Consider the following 16,182-nt stretch of genomic DNA (forward strand, 5'->3'; position numbering starts at 1 on the left):
ACTCCTAGAATGTACAGAAATTCTTTGCCACTCAACTTGATGGATACTCCTGCTACCTCACATATCAATGGTAGACTTTTTACATTCCACGTTTAAATTAGCAGTTTCGTTTTCTAGGGTACATTTTTTATATATATATTGCGACACCCCCCTTTTGCCGATTTCTTCTCCCGAAGGCAGAAAAATCAAAACTATAGCCAAGTAATCTGGTGTTAGTGATTAGGTTGTCGCTTTGTCCATGTTCAGTAATCACAACAATGTCTGGTGATAAAGAATGCAGAAGATGATTGAATCTATCAATTTTATTGCCAATCCTATCAACATTTTGGTGCAGCACAGTTAGATTTTTTGACGTGTCCATCTTGAATTTATGAAAAGACGTCTTCTCTGAGTAAACTTCTCTCTGGTTTTCTTCAATGGGCTCTTCCATAAAAAAGAAGTCTCTTGGTGGCATGGTTCTTGAACTGGTGTATCTAAATTCTCCTGACGCAGCAGACCCAAATACAATGTCACCTGTTACCGAGCAAACACCCACGTGCTTTGGAGTCAGACAAGTGCCCCGTAGCTGGTCTGTCTTTTATTTGGTTTCTTTTCAAGAATTGTTCAAAATTACTTTCATAAAAGGCTTCAAGACACTCTTTTTTATCCAAGGGGACTGCAAACATTGGGGGTTTATTTCCCAGTTTCAAAGCTGATTGTAAAGCTTTAAGCTCCGAGACAACGCCCAATCTTGTTTCAACATCTGGGAGAGGACTACTATTTACAACTGAGCTTGTTATGTTAGATTTCTTGTGTTTCCACGTTTTCTTGTTCAAGTATTGCATTTTTTTTCATATATTTTAGCTGCTTGTAAGGAAATGCTGAAAACATTCTTTCTGTTTCTTGAGCTAACTTTTTTACGTTTTGTTGGTGTACAATTAGATGAAGCAGTAGTATTTGTATCAAACAAATCATAGGATAACTGCTTATTTTCTATGACTGATTTAGTGTTCTGTGTATTGTTTTGGAGGGCTTCAAGTGCATTTTCAATTCTATCCTGCCTTATTTTAATTTTAGTCATTTCGAGGAGCAGAGAGGAGTTAGAACCATGAGCTGAAGATTCAGTAAAGTCTGTCTGTGTTTCAGTACTTCTGTAAATTTTGTCTGTTAAAGTAGGAGATAATTCAGCACTCTTTTTGAGTTGAAGTGAATTATTCTCTTGAGTCAGTTTCTTTACTTGTCCTTCAAGTTTGGTAACAAGTTCTTCTTTCTCCTTGTCATAATACTCAAAAGTAGCAGTCAATTCCAGCCGCAGTTGATTTTCTTTTCCTAGTTGCACTTTTCTACTTCCTGAAGAGTTTCTGTGAGAGCTTTATTTTTCTGGAGATAAGAAGAGATTTATCGTTTTCTAGCTCTTCTAATTGTTGTTGAAAGTAGGTATTATTTTTAGTGTTTAACTCCGTGATTTTATTAGCCAGGTCAGCGTTGTACGATTTTCATATTATGTAGTTCTTGTTTTAGCTTTTGGTTTTCACAAAGGAGGGCACTCCCAGCTTCGGCAGCTAGAGTTTAAGGATGATTCTAGAGCTTGTTCATCTTGCTCTTCATAGTCTTTTATTTTGTGTTCAATTACGTCTATATTTGTACTGCTGGAGTTTGTTTTACACATGTCAACACTTCCAGAGATTGATTTCATTTTTTGTTAAGTTGTTGAACTGATTGATGGTCCAATTCAAACATTTAGAGTGATACCATTGTTTGCATTCTCCAGTGCAGAGGATCGCTTGATATCTTACTCCATTATTGCATATTCCACAAGGGTATTTACTTGTCATTTCAATAAATGTTTACATTAGTAGCAGTAATAATAGTGATTATATACAAATTACTGCCTCGCCGACAGAGAACTGCCTTACCGACAGAAAACTGCTTTACCGACAGAAAACTGCCTTACCGACAGAAAACTGCCTTACCGACAGAAAAACTGCTTTGCCGACGAAAATCTGTCTTATCGACTAATTAGTTTGAACGATCGCACTGGGAGCGCTTGTTGCTGGCCAGCCTGATTTCGTTGTTGGAATGAAATTTGTGAATGAAAATGTAGTGATAATCTTCGTATTCAAACATATTAGTTCTGTGACTGTTTGTACAAATTATTCCCATTTATAAATTACGGAACAAATAATATCATTTGTAAACACTAAATAACTATACTTGACTCATTTCTTATAATAGTTGATTGGTATGCCTTATGGTAGGTATAATGCACAAACATGTACTACCCAGATTTTGTGCTCATCTTCGAATTCCTTGGTTTTTGCTATAAACGTTTATATTTTTCAAAAACTGCGTATTAGAAATGTTTGGCTATCTTAGATTTTTTAACTCAAAGATTAAAACATTTCACCCAAAAAGTCATGAAATGGTCCACTTATTACATGTAACACATTTTTGTTAAAACTTGCTATACAAATCAAATCAAATCATTTATTGCCAGGACACTACAAAAGTGTATAACAACGTCAACAAGTTATAACATGTGAAACTAGTGAAAGAAGCATACTATTACTAGCATTGTAAAATTCATTTACACTATATATACACTTCTTAAGCAACATGTTTTTTATGGAGGTTTCAAACCTAGGCCTAGATAATTTTTTTATGTGTTCAGGTAAAGCATTGTACAATTTGATTCCCAGATACCTAAAGCTACTTTGCGTGCTTGTGTATTTACACTTCATCAGCAACAGATCATTCCTATTTCTCGTAAAATAGTTATGGTTATCACTAAGGCTAACAAGGTCATTCAAGTTATCTTTAACATACATCAAAACACTTAATACATAAACGGATGGCAGGGTTAAAATATTAAACTTTGCAAACCAAGCTTTACAGTGATCTCTGTTAGATACACCAGCAATCAATCTAACAGCCCTTTTTTGCAGAATAAAAAGTTTTGTTGCATACTGTGTATTGCCCCATAAGGTGATTCCATAAGTGATAAAGCTATGAACATAAGCATAGTATACAAACAATAAATAATCAGTTGAAATTGTGCCCTTTAATGCCCTAATTAAGAAAACACCTTTAGCAACTCGAGAGGCTATATAGTTAATATGATCATGCCACTTGAGATTCGACTGAACATATATTCCAAGAAACTTAATACTATTTTCGCTACTTTTACTGTACAAATTAAGAGGTAGGTCTTGAACTTTTCCAATGTTTATGCAAAGTTTATTTGCAGAACACCGATCCAAGACAGTAGAATTCTTATCGCTAAGTTTATTTACACTGTCCAAGGCTGATTCAGCACTAACCAATAGCCCCAAGTCATCTGCAAAGAGATAAGTATTTACACAGCTGTCATTTAGATTTCCTGGGAGGTCATTTATATAAAGAATAAATAATGTTGGCCCCAGTATTGAGCCTTGCGGCACTCCAAAGTTAACAGGTTTAGTTACTGAATATGAGCCATTTAAATATACACATTGTGACCTATTTGTCAGATAAGAGTTAAAAAAATCTAAAACTAATTGATTAAAACCATAAAATTTCAGTTTATTGACTAGAATACTATGTTCAACAGTATCAAAGGCCTTTGAAAGGTCATAACTTCTAAAATTAACAACATTTTTTTGTTCAAGGCCATCAAAACAAGCACTTACAAGAGCCTGTACCGCTTTTATGGTACTGCGATTAGAACGGAAACCAAACTGACAGTCACTGAACAACTTATTTGACTCTAAATAATCTACAATCTGCCCATGTACCAACCGCTCAAAAACCTTCGACACAGCTGGAATAATAGAAATAGGTCTATAGTTGCAATGCTTGTCCATAGGACCTTTCTTATGAACAGGAATAACCTTACTAATCTTAAATATATCAGGATAAGTTCCACTATTAATACATTCATTAAACAAGTAAGTCAAGACCTCACAAATATGTTCGGCAGCAGCTTTTAGTACATGTGCATTGATACCAAAAACATCCAAACATGTGCTATTGCTTAGGCTAAGAATAGCTCCATAGGTTTCCTCTGTAATGTATGCGGGTCGACACTGTACTCTCTATGGGTCGGGAAGAATAATTAAACTACACATTTAGAGTAACATTGCTCTAGGACCGCTCGTAAAGGAACGGACGGGACGCGGAGGTTACATGACGGTGTCTGGTGGTGGACTCCGGGTGGACTGCTGGCTGGCCAGCTTGGACCGTTGGTTGTAGGGTAGTGGCGTGATGTGACGTCACAGGAGAGCAGCCTATGAGCATTCTTTATTCTTTTAGACCACATCGTATGTTACATCGCCTGACAATACATACTGCCAACATCACTGGTGCAGACATTAAATATCACTATGGATACCTACCAACTTAGTACTTCTCACACTAAATACACTACAATCCTCCCCCTTAAATACATAAGTCCCCTACAATTTTAGAAATTTATCAATTACAATTTGTTTTACAATTCTCCAATTTTAAATCAATTACAATGAATAAGAAAATTGACATTATACTCTTTTATTTTTGTAAGTATAGATTATAGAGAACAAAATACAAACTCAATATAATCATTTAACACAAATCACAAACACTTCAATCAAAACCAATAAATCAGAATATAGCAATTAATAACACATTGAATGAACACAATTAACAAATCGATAATAATAATGCTTAAACAATATTAATTATATACAAGTCACAATTGGGTTGTATTTACAAGTCCATTTTGACTAAAGGTTTACGATCCCTTAGCGGGTATCGTCTAACAGGTGTCATTTGTTTGGGTGAAACGCTGGAACTGTTATTGTTTACATTTGTACGTGGGCTGGGGCTTTGCCCCTGAGCGTTTCTGTTATTGTTATGGTTTTGCGGAGAGGGGGGCAAGGTCGTTGCTAAAAGTACTGGCGTCCTTGCGCTCGCTCTGTCCCGCGACTGTATATCGATCGTTTCCTGCGTGTGCTCTGTTGCCACGCTTGCGTCTGGGAGTCTAGGCATTGTTGTCAACTCAGACATTTCCGGACTACACTGTAAACCTACCAACTGGTCGATATGTCGTTTCCACCTCATGCCCGTATTCAGTTCAACTAAATACGTGACTGGTCCTAATCGTGAAACTACCACACCTGGTATCCACTTATTTCTACCTCTGTAATCTCTGGCTATGATTGGTTGTCCAATAGCTAACTGTCTAGTTTTACTACCCCTATAGTACAATCGTTGTTTTTCTTGATTATCTGACATTATTGCTTTAACATTTGGGCGAATTAAATCTAACCTAGACTTTAGCGATCTGCCCAACATTAATTGAGCTGGCGATAGATTGGTAGTAGAATGCACTGTATTTCTATAAGTGAACAGGAAGTTACTCAAAGCTAATTCTAAATCCTTGGAATTATGAAGAGCTGTTTTCAATTTATTTTTAATAGTTCTGACTGACCGTTCTGCCAAACCATTGGTTTTCTGGGTGGTATGGTGGTGAAAACGTGTGTTTGATACCATTTGACATCAAAAATTCTTTAAACTCTTGACTGGTAAAAGGTGGTCCGTTGTCGGACACTATGTGGTCTACAATACCATACCTACTAAATAATTCCCTTAATTTCACAATCGTGTGAACAGCTGCCGTTGAAGCAACGGGCAACACCTCTGGCCACTTAGAGTACGCATCTTTTACCACCAAAAATAACTTGGACTGAAAAGGTCCAAAAAAATCAATATGAATTCGAGACCAAACTCGTTCCGGAACATTCCAATGATGCAGGAAAGCCTTGGGCGGTTTTGCTCGTTCCTCCAAACAGGAGGAATCCTCCACCTTAATTTCCTTAAAACTAAAGTTAAAATTTATAGTCTCTGAGTTACAGGACTTGTCAAGATAATAAAAATAATCATAGGTACTATTACCAATGTTTTTACAAGTATCTTCCACAGAAGAGACAAAAAAATCATTAAAAGTGTCAGGTCTGAGAAAATGAGACTTGGGAACTGGCCTGCTGTTGACTTTGGCTGACTTTTTTATTATGCCCCAAGCAGCTTTGCTTTTATTTTTGGATCTATCTATTATAATATTTTTATGACAAAGTTTAGCTCTGTTTATCTCAAGTTTGTACACTGCTTTGAGACTTCTATATTTTGCCATTACATCCTTCTTATCCTTAATTGTATTTTAAGTAATAAAATATAACCTATCCAGCTCAGACTTAAGTTTAACAAGACGATCATGATACCATCTAGTACATGAACTTTTAGCTTTTAATTTCAATTTTTTAATTAGAGCAGCACAATTTAAGGCCCATAAAAAAGGTCAAGAAACATTTTAAACTTTACATTGATACTTAAATTTAGGCTATATACATCTAACCAGTTAATTTGGCTAGGATAATGCGCAAAAAAGGATACCCCAGACAAGCTTAAAGGTCTAGTTAAGTGTTTTAATATGAGACCACTTCCCGTAGATCCATCAGTCTCGATATCCGCAACAAAAAAGATGATGTTGTGATCAGAAGCAGGATTATGAAGCACCGACGATTGTCCTCTATCAGGATGTAGGGAAGTTAGTAGGTTATCAATGCAGCTACCCGCAGATCCACAAGAGTTGGTATTTGGCCTCGTGATATCCGACACAGTCACATTCAATCCAAAACTATCAATTAAGTTTAATAGTTCATGGGTCTCTTCATTGTCTGCCATAAAGTTTACATTGAAGTCCCCAACTACAATAATGTTCATTTTGATGCAGTATAAAAAAGCAAAAACATCATGCAACTTTTCATAAAAAGAGGCTAGACTACCTGCAGAAGATCTATAATCCGCAACAACAACCGTCTTTAACACAGGGAGCACAACAGCTGCCAACTCACAAGTCATCTCCTCCGAGTAGCCAAGAACTTGGTCCAAGATGGAGAACTCAATACCTTGCTTGACACAAATAAGCACTCCACCGTGCAAGTGATGTTCCCTTGCAAAATAGCTTGCAACACTATACTCTGGAATTACCAAATGCTGGACCTCAGAGGAAGCTAACCAATGCTCCGCAATGCACAAGACATCAGAATTAAGTTGGTTATTCAATAATTCAATGCTACAGAGTTTATTGGTTAAACTACAAATATTCCAAAAAGTCAATTTAAAATTATAATTACACCCAATTACTGTATTTACATCACAGGATGTAACTTTCAGGTTAGGCCTATCAACACAAAGTTTAGTTACTATTGAATTGTTATCAGGCTTTTGCTCCAGAACATCACCTAAAAGTGAAAGATCTATTTTATTGTATTTGCCCCTTGACTGGGATCCAAAAAAGAAGGTACTGAAGCACTTTTACGTGGGTACCTAAATCGACTCACATATGTTCCCATTGGCCAAAAGTCTGGGTCATAAACCTTGTCCCAGAGTGTCAGATGAATCCCGATTTTAAAAGAACTGTAGCCAGGGTACCTGGTTTTTAATTTTGTTACTTCAAAATTACCACCATCAGAACAGTCTTTCAAGTATTGCCTCAGATCCTCACACTCCATATCTTCAGAAAGTCTTGATACGAAAATATGTCTGTTTTTTTCAACAATTTTTAATTTATCACTGTTAACAGTAGCACTACCAGTCAAAAACATACATCTTTTACCTGTCCTAGGCCTACTCTGTCCCGGCATTTTACGTTTTTTGTAATTAACCTCTACAAATAGGTTATTTGTATTATCCCTTCTTGGCTCAGACGATTCGTTTTCAGGCTCCATTGCATCATAATTAGATGGTTCCTCAACACCACAGACTGCCGAAACCGAACTCAATGCTGTAGAATTAACCGATACTGGGTTGAGCATCGAGTTATTTCCATGTAGCCCAGCCTGCCGCTCTCCGGATTCACAGCCAGTGCCAACCACTGCCGACTTGATAAACTTGTGTTTGACATTTCCAGAAGTTATTTTCTTACTTACTGGAGCAGGTGGTAGCATTGGATTATATTCTCTGATTTTCCTAGCAGACAAGAAATCAGGTTTATTCACTGCCGTAGTCAAGTTTTGTTCACCAACTGCACCATCAATTTTAATATTACTGTCCTCATTAAACTTATTTATCACAGTCAAAGAATTTAAATTATCAGCGCTAGACCTTAAAACACTAGCATAAGTTAAATGGTTAGAATTATTTATTAAAATGTTACCAATGGCCTCGGTATGACTGTTCAAGATAGAAACAAGTTTAGCATTTTCAGCCCTAGTTTCACCTAACAGATTACTAAGTTCACGTTGATTCTTAGATCAAATATCTGATCTGTTAATATTCTGATGTGATCAAAACATTCACAATTCACGTGAAAGTTTTCAGAAACAGTTTCCGAAATAAGGTTACTCACTGCACTGTTACGTTGCTCCTGTAGTTGTTCACAGTTACTACACACACAAATTCGGCTTTTCGCCTTTTGAGAAGGAGTATTCACTTTTTGATTTTCCACCGCATTCAAAATGGAACCATTTCGCACAGTTTCCCTCACAATTAATACCCCCAGAGCTATTTGTAACTCTTTTAGGGCAAGCTCCACAGACTGGATTTTACTCACTGGCGCCATCTTGGAATGTTACATTTATTTTATGTTTGCACCTAATGTACTTGCAAATAATTTTGTCATATTATTGATTGTCATGTTGTATTCATTTTTATGATTTCTAAAAAACTGTATGCAACATCACAATATTCTTCCATGTATTAGTAAAATTACTGCCACAGAGTTAATAATAACCGTACAAGAATGAGTAAGTTAACACTTATTTCATCAGTTTTATTTTATTGGCTGAGCATTAGTGAAGCCTATCACTCGTGGAGCTGGAAAAATTCATTTCTGTCTGTCTGTTTGCATGATAACAAACTGACCTATAGACTTAAAATTGTGCACAAAGCTTCATTTCTATATAAGAAAACACTGAGTTGGATAATGGTGCATGTCACTCCATGGAATTTGGCTGAGCTTTAGCATATATTATTGCACTTGGTCTTATGGGTAACCATGATGGCAACGAAAATAGCAGAATAAATAAATTCGTAAACAACGCTTATACACCCCTAAGAGATTCAAACATCTTATTGTAACATATGTAGCCCAACGATGTCAACACGTACAACATTATGTTACAGTGACTTGTTGTGTAGATCTTTATTATTTAAGCTCTAGTATGAAACCTACTTTAATGAATAAAAATTTTAATGCAGTATATCATGTAACAAAATACGAGGGTTATTCAGAAAGTAAGTAATGTTTGGTAATTTAAAAATCAAATACAATAAAAACATTTTATTATATACATGTGAAAGAGGGACTAAAGTACTACTTTTCTACATAATCACCATACAAATTCAGACACTTTTCATAGCGGTGAACAAGCTTTGAAATTCCTATGTCACCTGTGATCTCAGCCACTCGGTGACACGTAACTGAAGTTCCTCATCATTGTCAAAACGCTGTGTTGCTAGCCAGATCTTCATTTTCAGGACTCTAGGGGGAATGAGGAAAAACTTCCCAGTTGAACGAGTTCAAGAGTTCTTGCATATGGTTTGCCATGTGAGGTCGGGCATTGTCATCAAAAAAAATTTTTGATGACAATTTTCCTCTGCACTAGTTTTGGACAGCTCTCCAAGATTTTGCAGTATTTGGCAGTACTGCTCAGAGTTTATTGTTGTATCACACTCGAGAAAAACAATAAGAACTTGCATGACCCAGAACACTGTTGCTATGATCTTCCTTGACGGCAAAGTTGGCCGACATTTCCTTGGTTTTTTATGGGAACTTGTGTGCCCCCACTCCATAGACTATAATTTTGTCTCACAACTCACATGTTTCACCCAGATTACGTCTCCTGTAATGATTTGATCCAGCAGTGCATCACTATAACTGTGGTAGGTCTCCAAAAACATCAAAGCTGCCCCTTATTCGTTGTTCTTTATGGTGGTCTGTAAGCATTTTTGGCACCCATCTTACACAAAATAATGTAGTAGCATAGCTTCTGTGAAATAATATCAAACAATAAATTCGGTGAAACTTGTGAGAAACAGAGAAAGCTGAGTTATTGTAATATGGCGGTTTTTACTAATCTTTTCGTCAACTTTGGTGACCAGATCAACACAATGCTCGGGCATCCACTCTTCTCTTGATCATGAACGTTTGTTCTGCCATTTTTAAACTGAATGCACCACTTCCTGACAGATCTTTCAGTCATTACGTTATTCCTGTACAAATTTATTGAGAACTATGAGAACATAGTTCTCAATAAATTTGTATTGGTTTTAAGTTTTTACCAACAAAAACTAATCACAGACCGTACTTCGCAACTGACGAGACTTTCAATTGCAGCACACATTTCAAATCTGAATATAATAAAAAAACAGGCAACAAGGTGATGTTCCCGTTGTCACAGCTGGACACTGACTGAAGTGCAGAGTACGAGCACACCAATATATACACAATTGTCACACGCCTGGCGGCTTTAGGTGAAATCGCTCCTTGCTTTCTGATTAGCGCTTGTATGTCAAGAAAAATTCCATATCTAGACTTGAAATAGTGCATGAATCTTCATTTCTACATGAATGAGTTCTATGATGTGTCATTTTAGTGTCAACTTTTTTTATGATTGACTTTCTGTCTTTCATACAAAACATCTGTATGATCGCAAGACAACTTGAGAATTAAATGTGCTAGATTTGAAATTTTGTATGCAACCTTGGTAAAGCCTTTTACGACACATGGTGTTGCGTACTTTCTACCTTGTAGTTAGAAACATGGTTTCCATATTTAGTTAAAAAAGTAGCAAGAGCAACATGTTTGCCCAGCAGAACCAAAACAGTAATCTTAAGTTATCAAACTGGCGTTTCACTTCCACTGAGCCAACACATAATGCATTAAAGTTCCATTAAACATCCATTAAAACAATAATAATAATATGATATTTAAATGGTGTAGCAGTTGTAAAGTGTGTTATTGTAATGTTTTGTAGTACCTTTTTATATTTTCTCTTCTCGTTTGGTTCCTGTAATATTTCCTTGATTACCAGGTATGTCCGGAGAGAATTGACCTGATCCACCGCAACTTCCGGAAGCTTTGTAACCTCTTGGTGGATGTGGATGAATGGGGACAAGTCATCATCATCAACATGCTGACTCGCTATGCTCGAACACAGTTCACTGATCCAAACTTAGATGTGAGTCATTACATCACTTTACATTGCTTGAAGCTGATTTCAGCATTTATTTCAAACTTTATAGCAACGATCAGGTTTTTTTTTTAACGGTAGAATATTGTTCTCCTACTTTATTTTCAGTTACTGTGTTTCTGTTTACTGAAAAATGTATGTTACTCTGTTACAAGATTCATGTGAGTTTGAACTCATTTCTTGTTTTTATTTAAGTAAAACCAAATTTATGCTGTTAACCTGTACACTCTTTAATAATAGCTATTTAAAGTACATTTTTAAATAACTGAGAATGAGCAGTGAATATCACAATCTTATTTGAATAATAACTTTGTTACCTAGATTCTATAATACAATACCAGAGAAACTGACTTAAAAGTAACTGTAGACATAAAAGTGGTTGGGTATTTTAGTACATATTTTTAATGGACCTGATTACCGTGCTGAAATCCTTTAGGATTTTAACCTTATTTGATTAACCGTATCACCGGTCTGTGAGACCGGAGGGGAATTTCATGTTTCTGAAATTGGCACTACTGGTGTTTCGGTCGCCCCCTCCACGCTCAGTAGCTGTAAACCGGACTCTCCTGAGACGTTTTTGATTGGTTTTAGTTTGTCTAGGGCGTTTTTTGACCTTGAATTAGTCTAGTTATTTTGTGAGCGCTACGGTCTACTGTACCGGACGATACGGTTACTGTAACTATTCTACCGGTCTGTCATACCGGATGATACGGTTAAAGTGTGAATAGTTATTACGTGTTTGAATATATTAGTTTTTATGTTTTATTATAACTTGTTATAATCATGAGTGACTCGGAAATTTTAAGAGTGAACGATGGAAGATTTAACGAGCGACTTTTACAACTCCTACACAACATTGAAGGGGATGATAATGACGATGAACCTGTTAACGATTCGGATGAAGATCCAAACTATGTAGTGTCTGATAACAAACTAAATCAAAGTGAAAGTGATGATATTTTTGCTGTTGATGAACCCCAACTGGAAGATGAAGATGACATCCACTATAGTGTCGAAAATTATTTGGTTCAGGAAACTTTTTTGGGGGGAAAGATGGTAGCGTATGGTGCTGAAAGGAGCCACCCAAGCAGCGCAGAACACCTGAACATAACATTTTGAGGGGACCATTACCCGGGCCTACTGCAAGAGCAAGAGCCTTAAGTAACAATCCACTCATTACAAGATTTTGAATTCATAAAACGTCTGACCTTAAAACTTATAAAGCCTCACATGACAAGACACCTAAAAATTAAAAATTTGCCAAGAGACATTAGACGCGTCATCACGGAGTACGTTGGAGAAACAGAAGCTGCCAATCCTAATGAATGTGTTCCTAGTGACAAACTGGAAAAACGGAAGACATGTTCCAAGTGCCCAGCTGCTAAGGAAAGAAAAACCAATTACAAATGTATCAATTGCGGACAACCCATCTGTTTAGAGTGCAGCAGAAAGTTGTCCATTTCATGTGTTCAGAATATCTAAAAATCTGTGGATACTTTTTTTGTATGTACTTATGCCTTTTTTAAGTTTAAATTGCTTTGGTAAAAATGTATGTGCATTTCTGATACTTGTAAATACAGCTTTATACTATACCAGTATTCTAGAATATTATTTTCCATCCTAAATTCCCCAAATTATTAAATTTTATAATTTTTTTCAATTATAAACATTTTAAAAATATTAATTGTAGTGTTTATATGAACAGGGAATAATTGTAAATATATTTTGTGTTTAAATCTGAACTAAAAAACAAGAATAGCCCAAAAAGAGCAAAAAACCTCCCTCAGGTCTGTGAGACCGGATGATACTGTAAGTGATTGTAATTTCATGATACGGTAAAAAGTGTTTAAAAACAATTTCTAGTGTTCACGGGGTTGAAATCTTTTAAGATCACTCATTGTTGATTAAGACACTGACACTTCTCACAGGATGCTGGATTGGATTCAGACGACAACCAGTTGCCGTTTTATGAGGAGGACGAGCCAGAAAGTGACAAAAACAAGAAACCCGCCCCCAGCTTGGATCCGGACCATAAGTTGTTGTTGCGCAATGCCAAACCTCTACTGCAGAGTAGAAATGCTTCTGTAAGTTCCATTCAAACTATATCGATGAACTTATTTTTGTATAAGCATTGAATGTTTTACAATTTTACTAATTGAAACCTACGTCAATAATAGAATTGTCTTTTACACTAGAGGTTACAAATTTTTTTTGTACCATTTTATCTCTTTTTCCAACCTCTCAAACAAAAAACCAGACACTCTATGTCATGCACTTTTTACTACTTAGTACTAGGAGTGTATTGAGCAAATTGGCATAAGGTTGAACAAATTTGTTTTTGGATGTTAAGGTTCAATCAAATGTTGAATACTACTAATAGCAGATGCTGCATCACAGTGACCAGCTATCAGTTGTTGCTTTGGTCTAAAGAAATCTCACTTGACCTGGTTTCAGATTAGAGTTTTAAAGTTAAACTCAACATATTTTTAAATGCAGAATATTATTTCTTCAGCAGCACACTTACCAGTGATCTCATTTCAGAAAACAATGTAAGCCAAGTGTTTACTCCTGTATATCTAAATAGAGTAACTTTATTGTAGCATATAATGAAATATATTATTCTGCTGCAGATCTAGGTTGAAAACTGTTGTAGATGTACACACAGAACAGTATGATTAGATTTCAATTAAGCATCTTCCATATCTTTAGTCTTTTAAGTAGAGCCTAAATACAGCATGTGATGTATTTTGCTCTGTTTAACAAAATTTCTGATCTGTTAATTTACAGCTCCAATGAGCTGAATATAAATTCAGTTGTTGTACTAAGATTAAACTAAACTCACTATTATGCACATCACATCAAATGTAAAGTTTTGTAGCGTTCTCAGTATGTTTAAAGTGGAACAGCTCCTACATTTTGCTAATACCCAGTTCGAGACACAAGCAATCATTTTCTGCTTAAATTCTTTGAACTGTGGTATTCTTGACAAAAAAAGACATAATTTTTAATCTGTTCTGTTATTTTGTCAGGTATCTTGATTTGATTACTGGGCAAGCCTCTCAATCAAGGGCTTTTTTAATGTAATTTTATTAACAATCTATTGTTGCCATTGTGAATAATCTTCAATGTATTGCAAACTGTTTGTCAACATATGCAATGATTGGCATCTTTCTTTTGAAAATAATATTATACTGTTTAAAGTTAGTAGGGATGTTCTCACTTACTCAACATAAGTTAAATGTTTACTAAACTCAAATTTATTGAATATAGTAAACATTTATTTACATCCTCTGCATTAAATTTACATTATATGACATAAAAATACTACTTGTTTTTGTCTACTTGTTATTAATAGATTTACAAAAGTAAGATGGTGGAAATTTTCCTTTTCCACGTAGGGGTGAGAACATAATCCTAAATGGGACCCTTGCACTTACTCCCAGATTGACAGGATATTAAGGATGGCTAAGATTGGTGGTAGGTGCTGCCTCATGTCAAGATCCCATGAGGAACGATATGGGCTCTGTATCTCAGTTATGTCACCTTGGATAAAAGGGAGAACTCCTCATCCATTCAAAGCGGGTAGAGGAAGGTATTCCATCATGTCCAGACTAACAACAATCTTTAACACTACAGGAGCTCCAACAGTCATCCTCCGCAGTAAACTAGACCCATCGATCAACCCTTTTACTCCAATATCCCAACATTTGCGTTTAATAATGTGCCGCTTATGGACATCATGGGGTTGGCCAGATGGTCCTATACCCATTCTAAGTTCATTAAAAGTCAAAAGTGAACCCTCCTGGAAAAAGTTTTTCTTGAATAGGCTGCTGTATCTTTGATATATAAGAAATTCTAGCATCTCTTGTTCATTTCTGACATTGATCTTTCCAGTCAGACAATTTAACTTTCCTACCACTATTCAACATTTTAATGCCTCACGAGTGAAAGAGCAACACCCAACTAGACTTACATCTTGTAATTTACTACTTACTTTGTCCTAGTAGCGCTAGACAGTTTTCTTGCTCATTCAGTCAGCTGTTAATGCTGCCAAACTTTATATAGCAAAATCGTAATAGCCCATGCTATGGAAAATGTCATTTTAAATATTCTTCTGTTAAAATCTCAAGTCTACAGAAACCTTTTGGTACTTCCATTGAAAATATATAACTTTTATTGAAAAAATGTCTTATTGTGTATTTTATTTGCTTTTTATATCAGTTGTGTGTGTCTTAAAAATGCCAATTAACATCCATAGAAAATGTGCGTTAGGACTTTCATATCAATCTATCTTCTTAGTGTGATCTCTACCTCCATCCTTCCCTCCACCATTCATATACGAATTCACCTCATGTCCATCTTGATATATCTAACTTCTCATCTTTGTATCCATTACACGCAAGGACGTACCCAGCGAGGGGGTCCAAAGGGATCCGGACCCCCCCCCCAAATTTTCATTTATTTCAATTACTTTTTTTTTTAGTAAATGATTATTATTATTTAAATAATTCAGTATTACTGATATGTATGTACTGCTGAAAGATCATTCTCTACAATGAAACTGGTCTAGAACTTGTTAAGGAACAAAATGGGGTCTTACTCTCTGTCTACTACGGGAAAAAATCAGTTGTCTACGTTCTTGATTATGTTATGTTTGTTCTAAATAACAGTACTTATGCCGGGGGCGGGTGAATCGAAATAAAGAACACTTTTACATTTCTTAAAACACGGCCACACACGAGGGGTGGTGTGGCAAGCGAGACTGGGAGTTGACTGACTACCGGCTCAAGGAATGCTCGGACGAGGCAGTGACCAATGGAGAGGGGGGTCAGGTGATCTCGAGTAGCCAATGCCGTTTATTCAAAATCATACGATTAAAACAGCCGACACATTACGTCATATGGGGTGAGGTGCACATGTTGCAAATATATCTAAACTTACTAGATAATGATACAAAGAATATTCATATATAACAGATTACACCCAGTTATGA

At 36.0% G+C, this 16,182-nt stretch overlaps 1 protein-coding gene across 1 annotated transcript in view; it reads left to right on the forward strand.

Moving 5' to 3' along the window:
• LOC124365981 (AP-3 complex subunit beta-2) overlaps positions 1-16,182 on the forward strand; it is a 65,061-nt gene that overhangs the window by 12,322 nt on the left and 36,557 nt on the right. Inside the window, 2 exon segments of the mRNA XM_046822144.1 lie at positions 11,031-11,177; positions 13,118-13,273. Coding sequence (XP_046678100.1) covers positions 11,031-11,177; positions 13,118-13,273 — 303 coding nt within the window.

The sequence above is a fragment of the Homalodisca vitripennis genome, chromosome 7 (assembly GCF_021130785.1).
Source record: "Homalodisca vitripennis isolate AUS2020 chromosome 7, UT_GWSS_2.1, whole genome shotgun sequence".
Lineage (NCBI taxonomy): Eukaryota > Metazoa > Arthropoda > Insecta > Hemiptera > Cicadellidae > Homalodisca > Homalodisca vitripennis.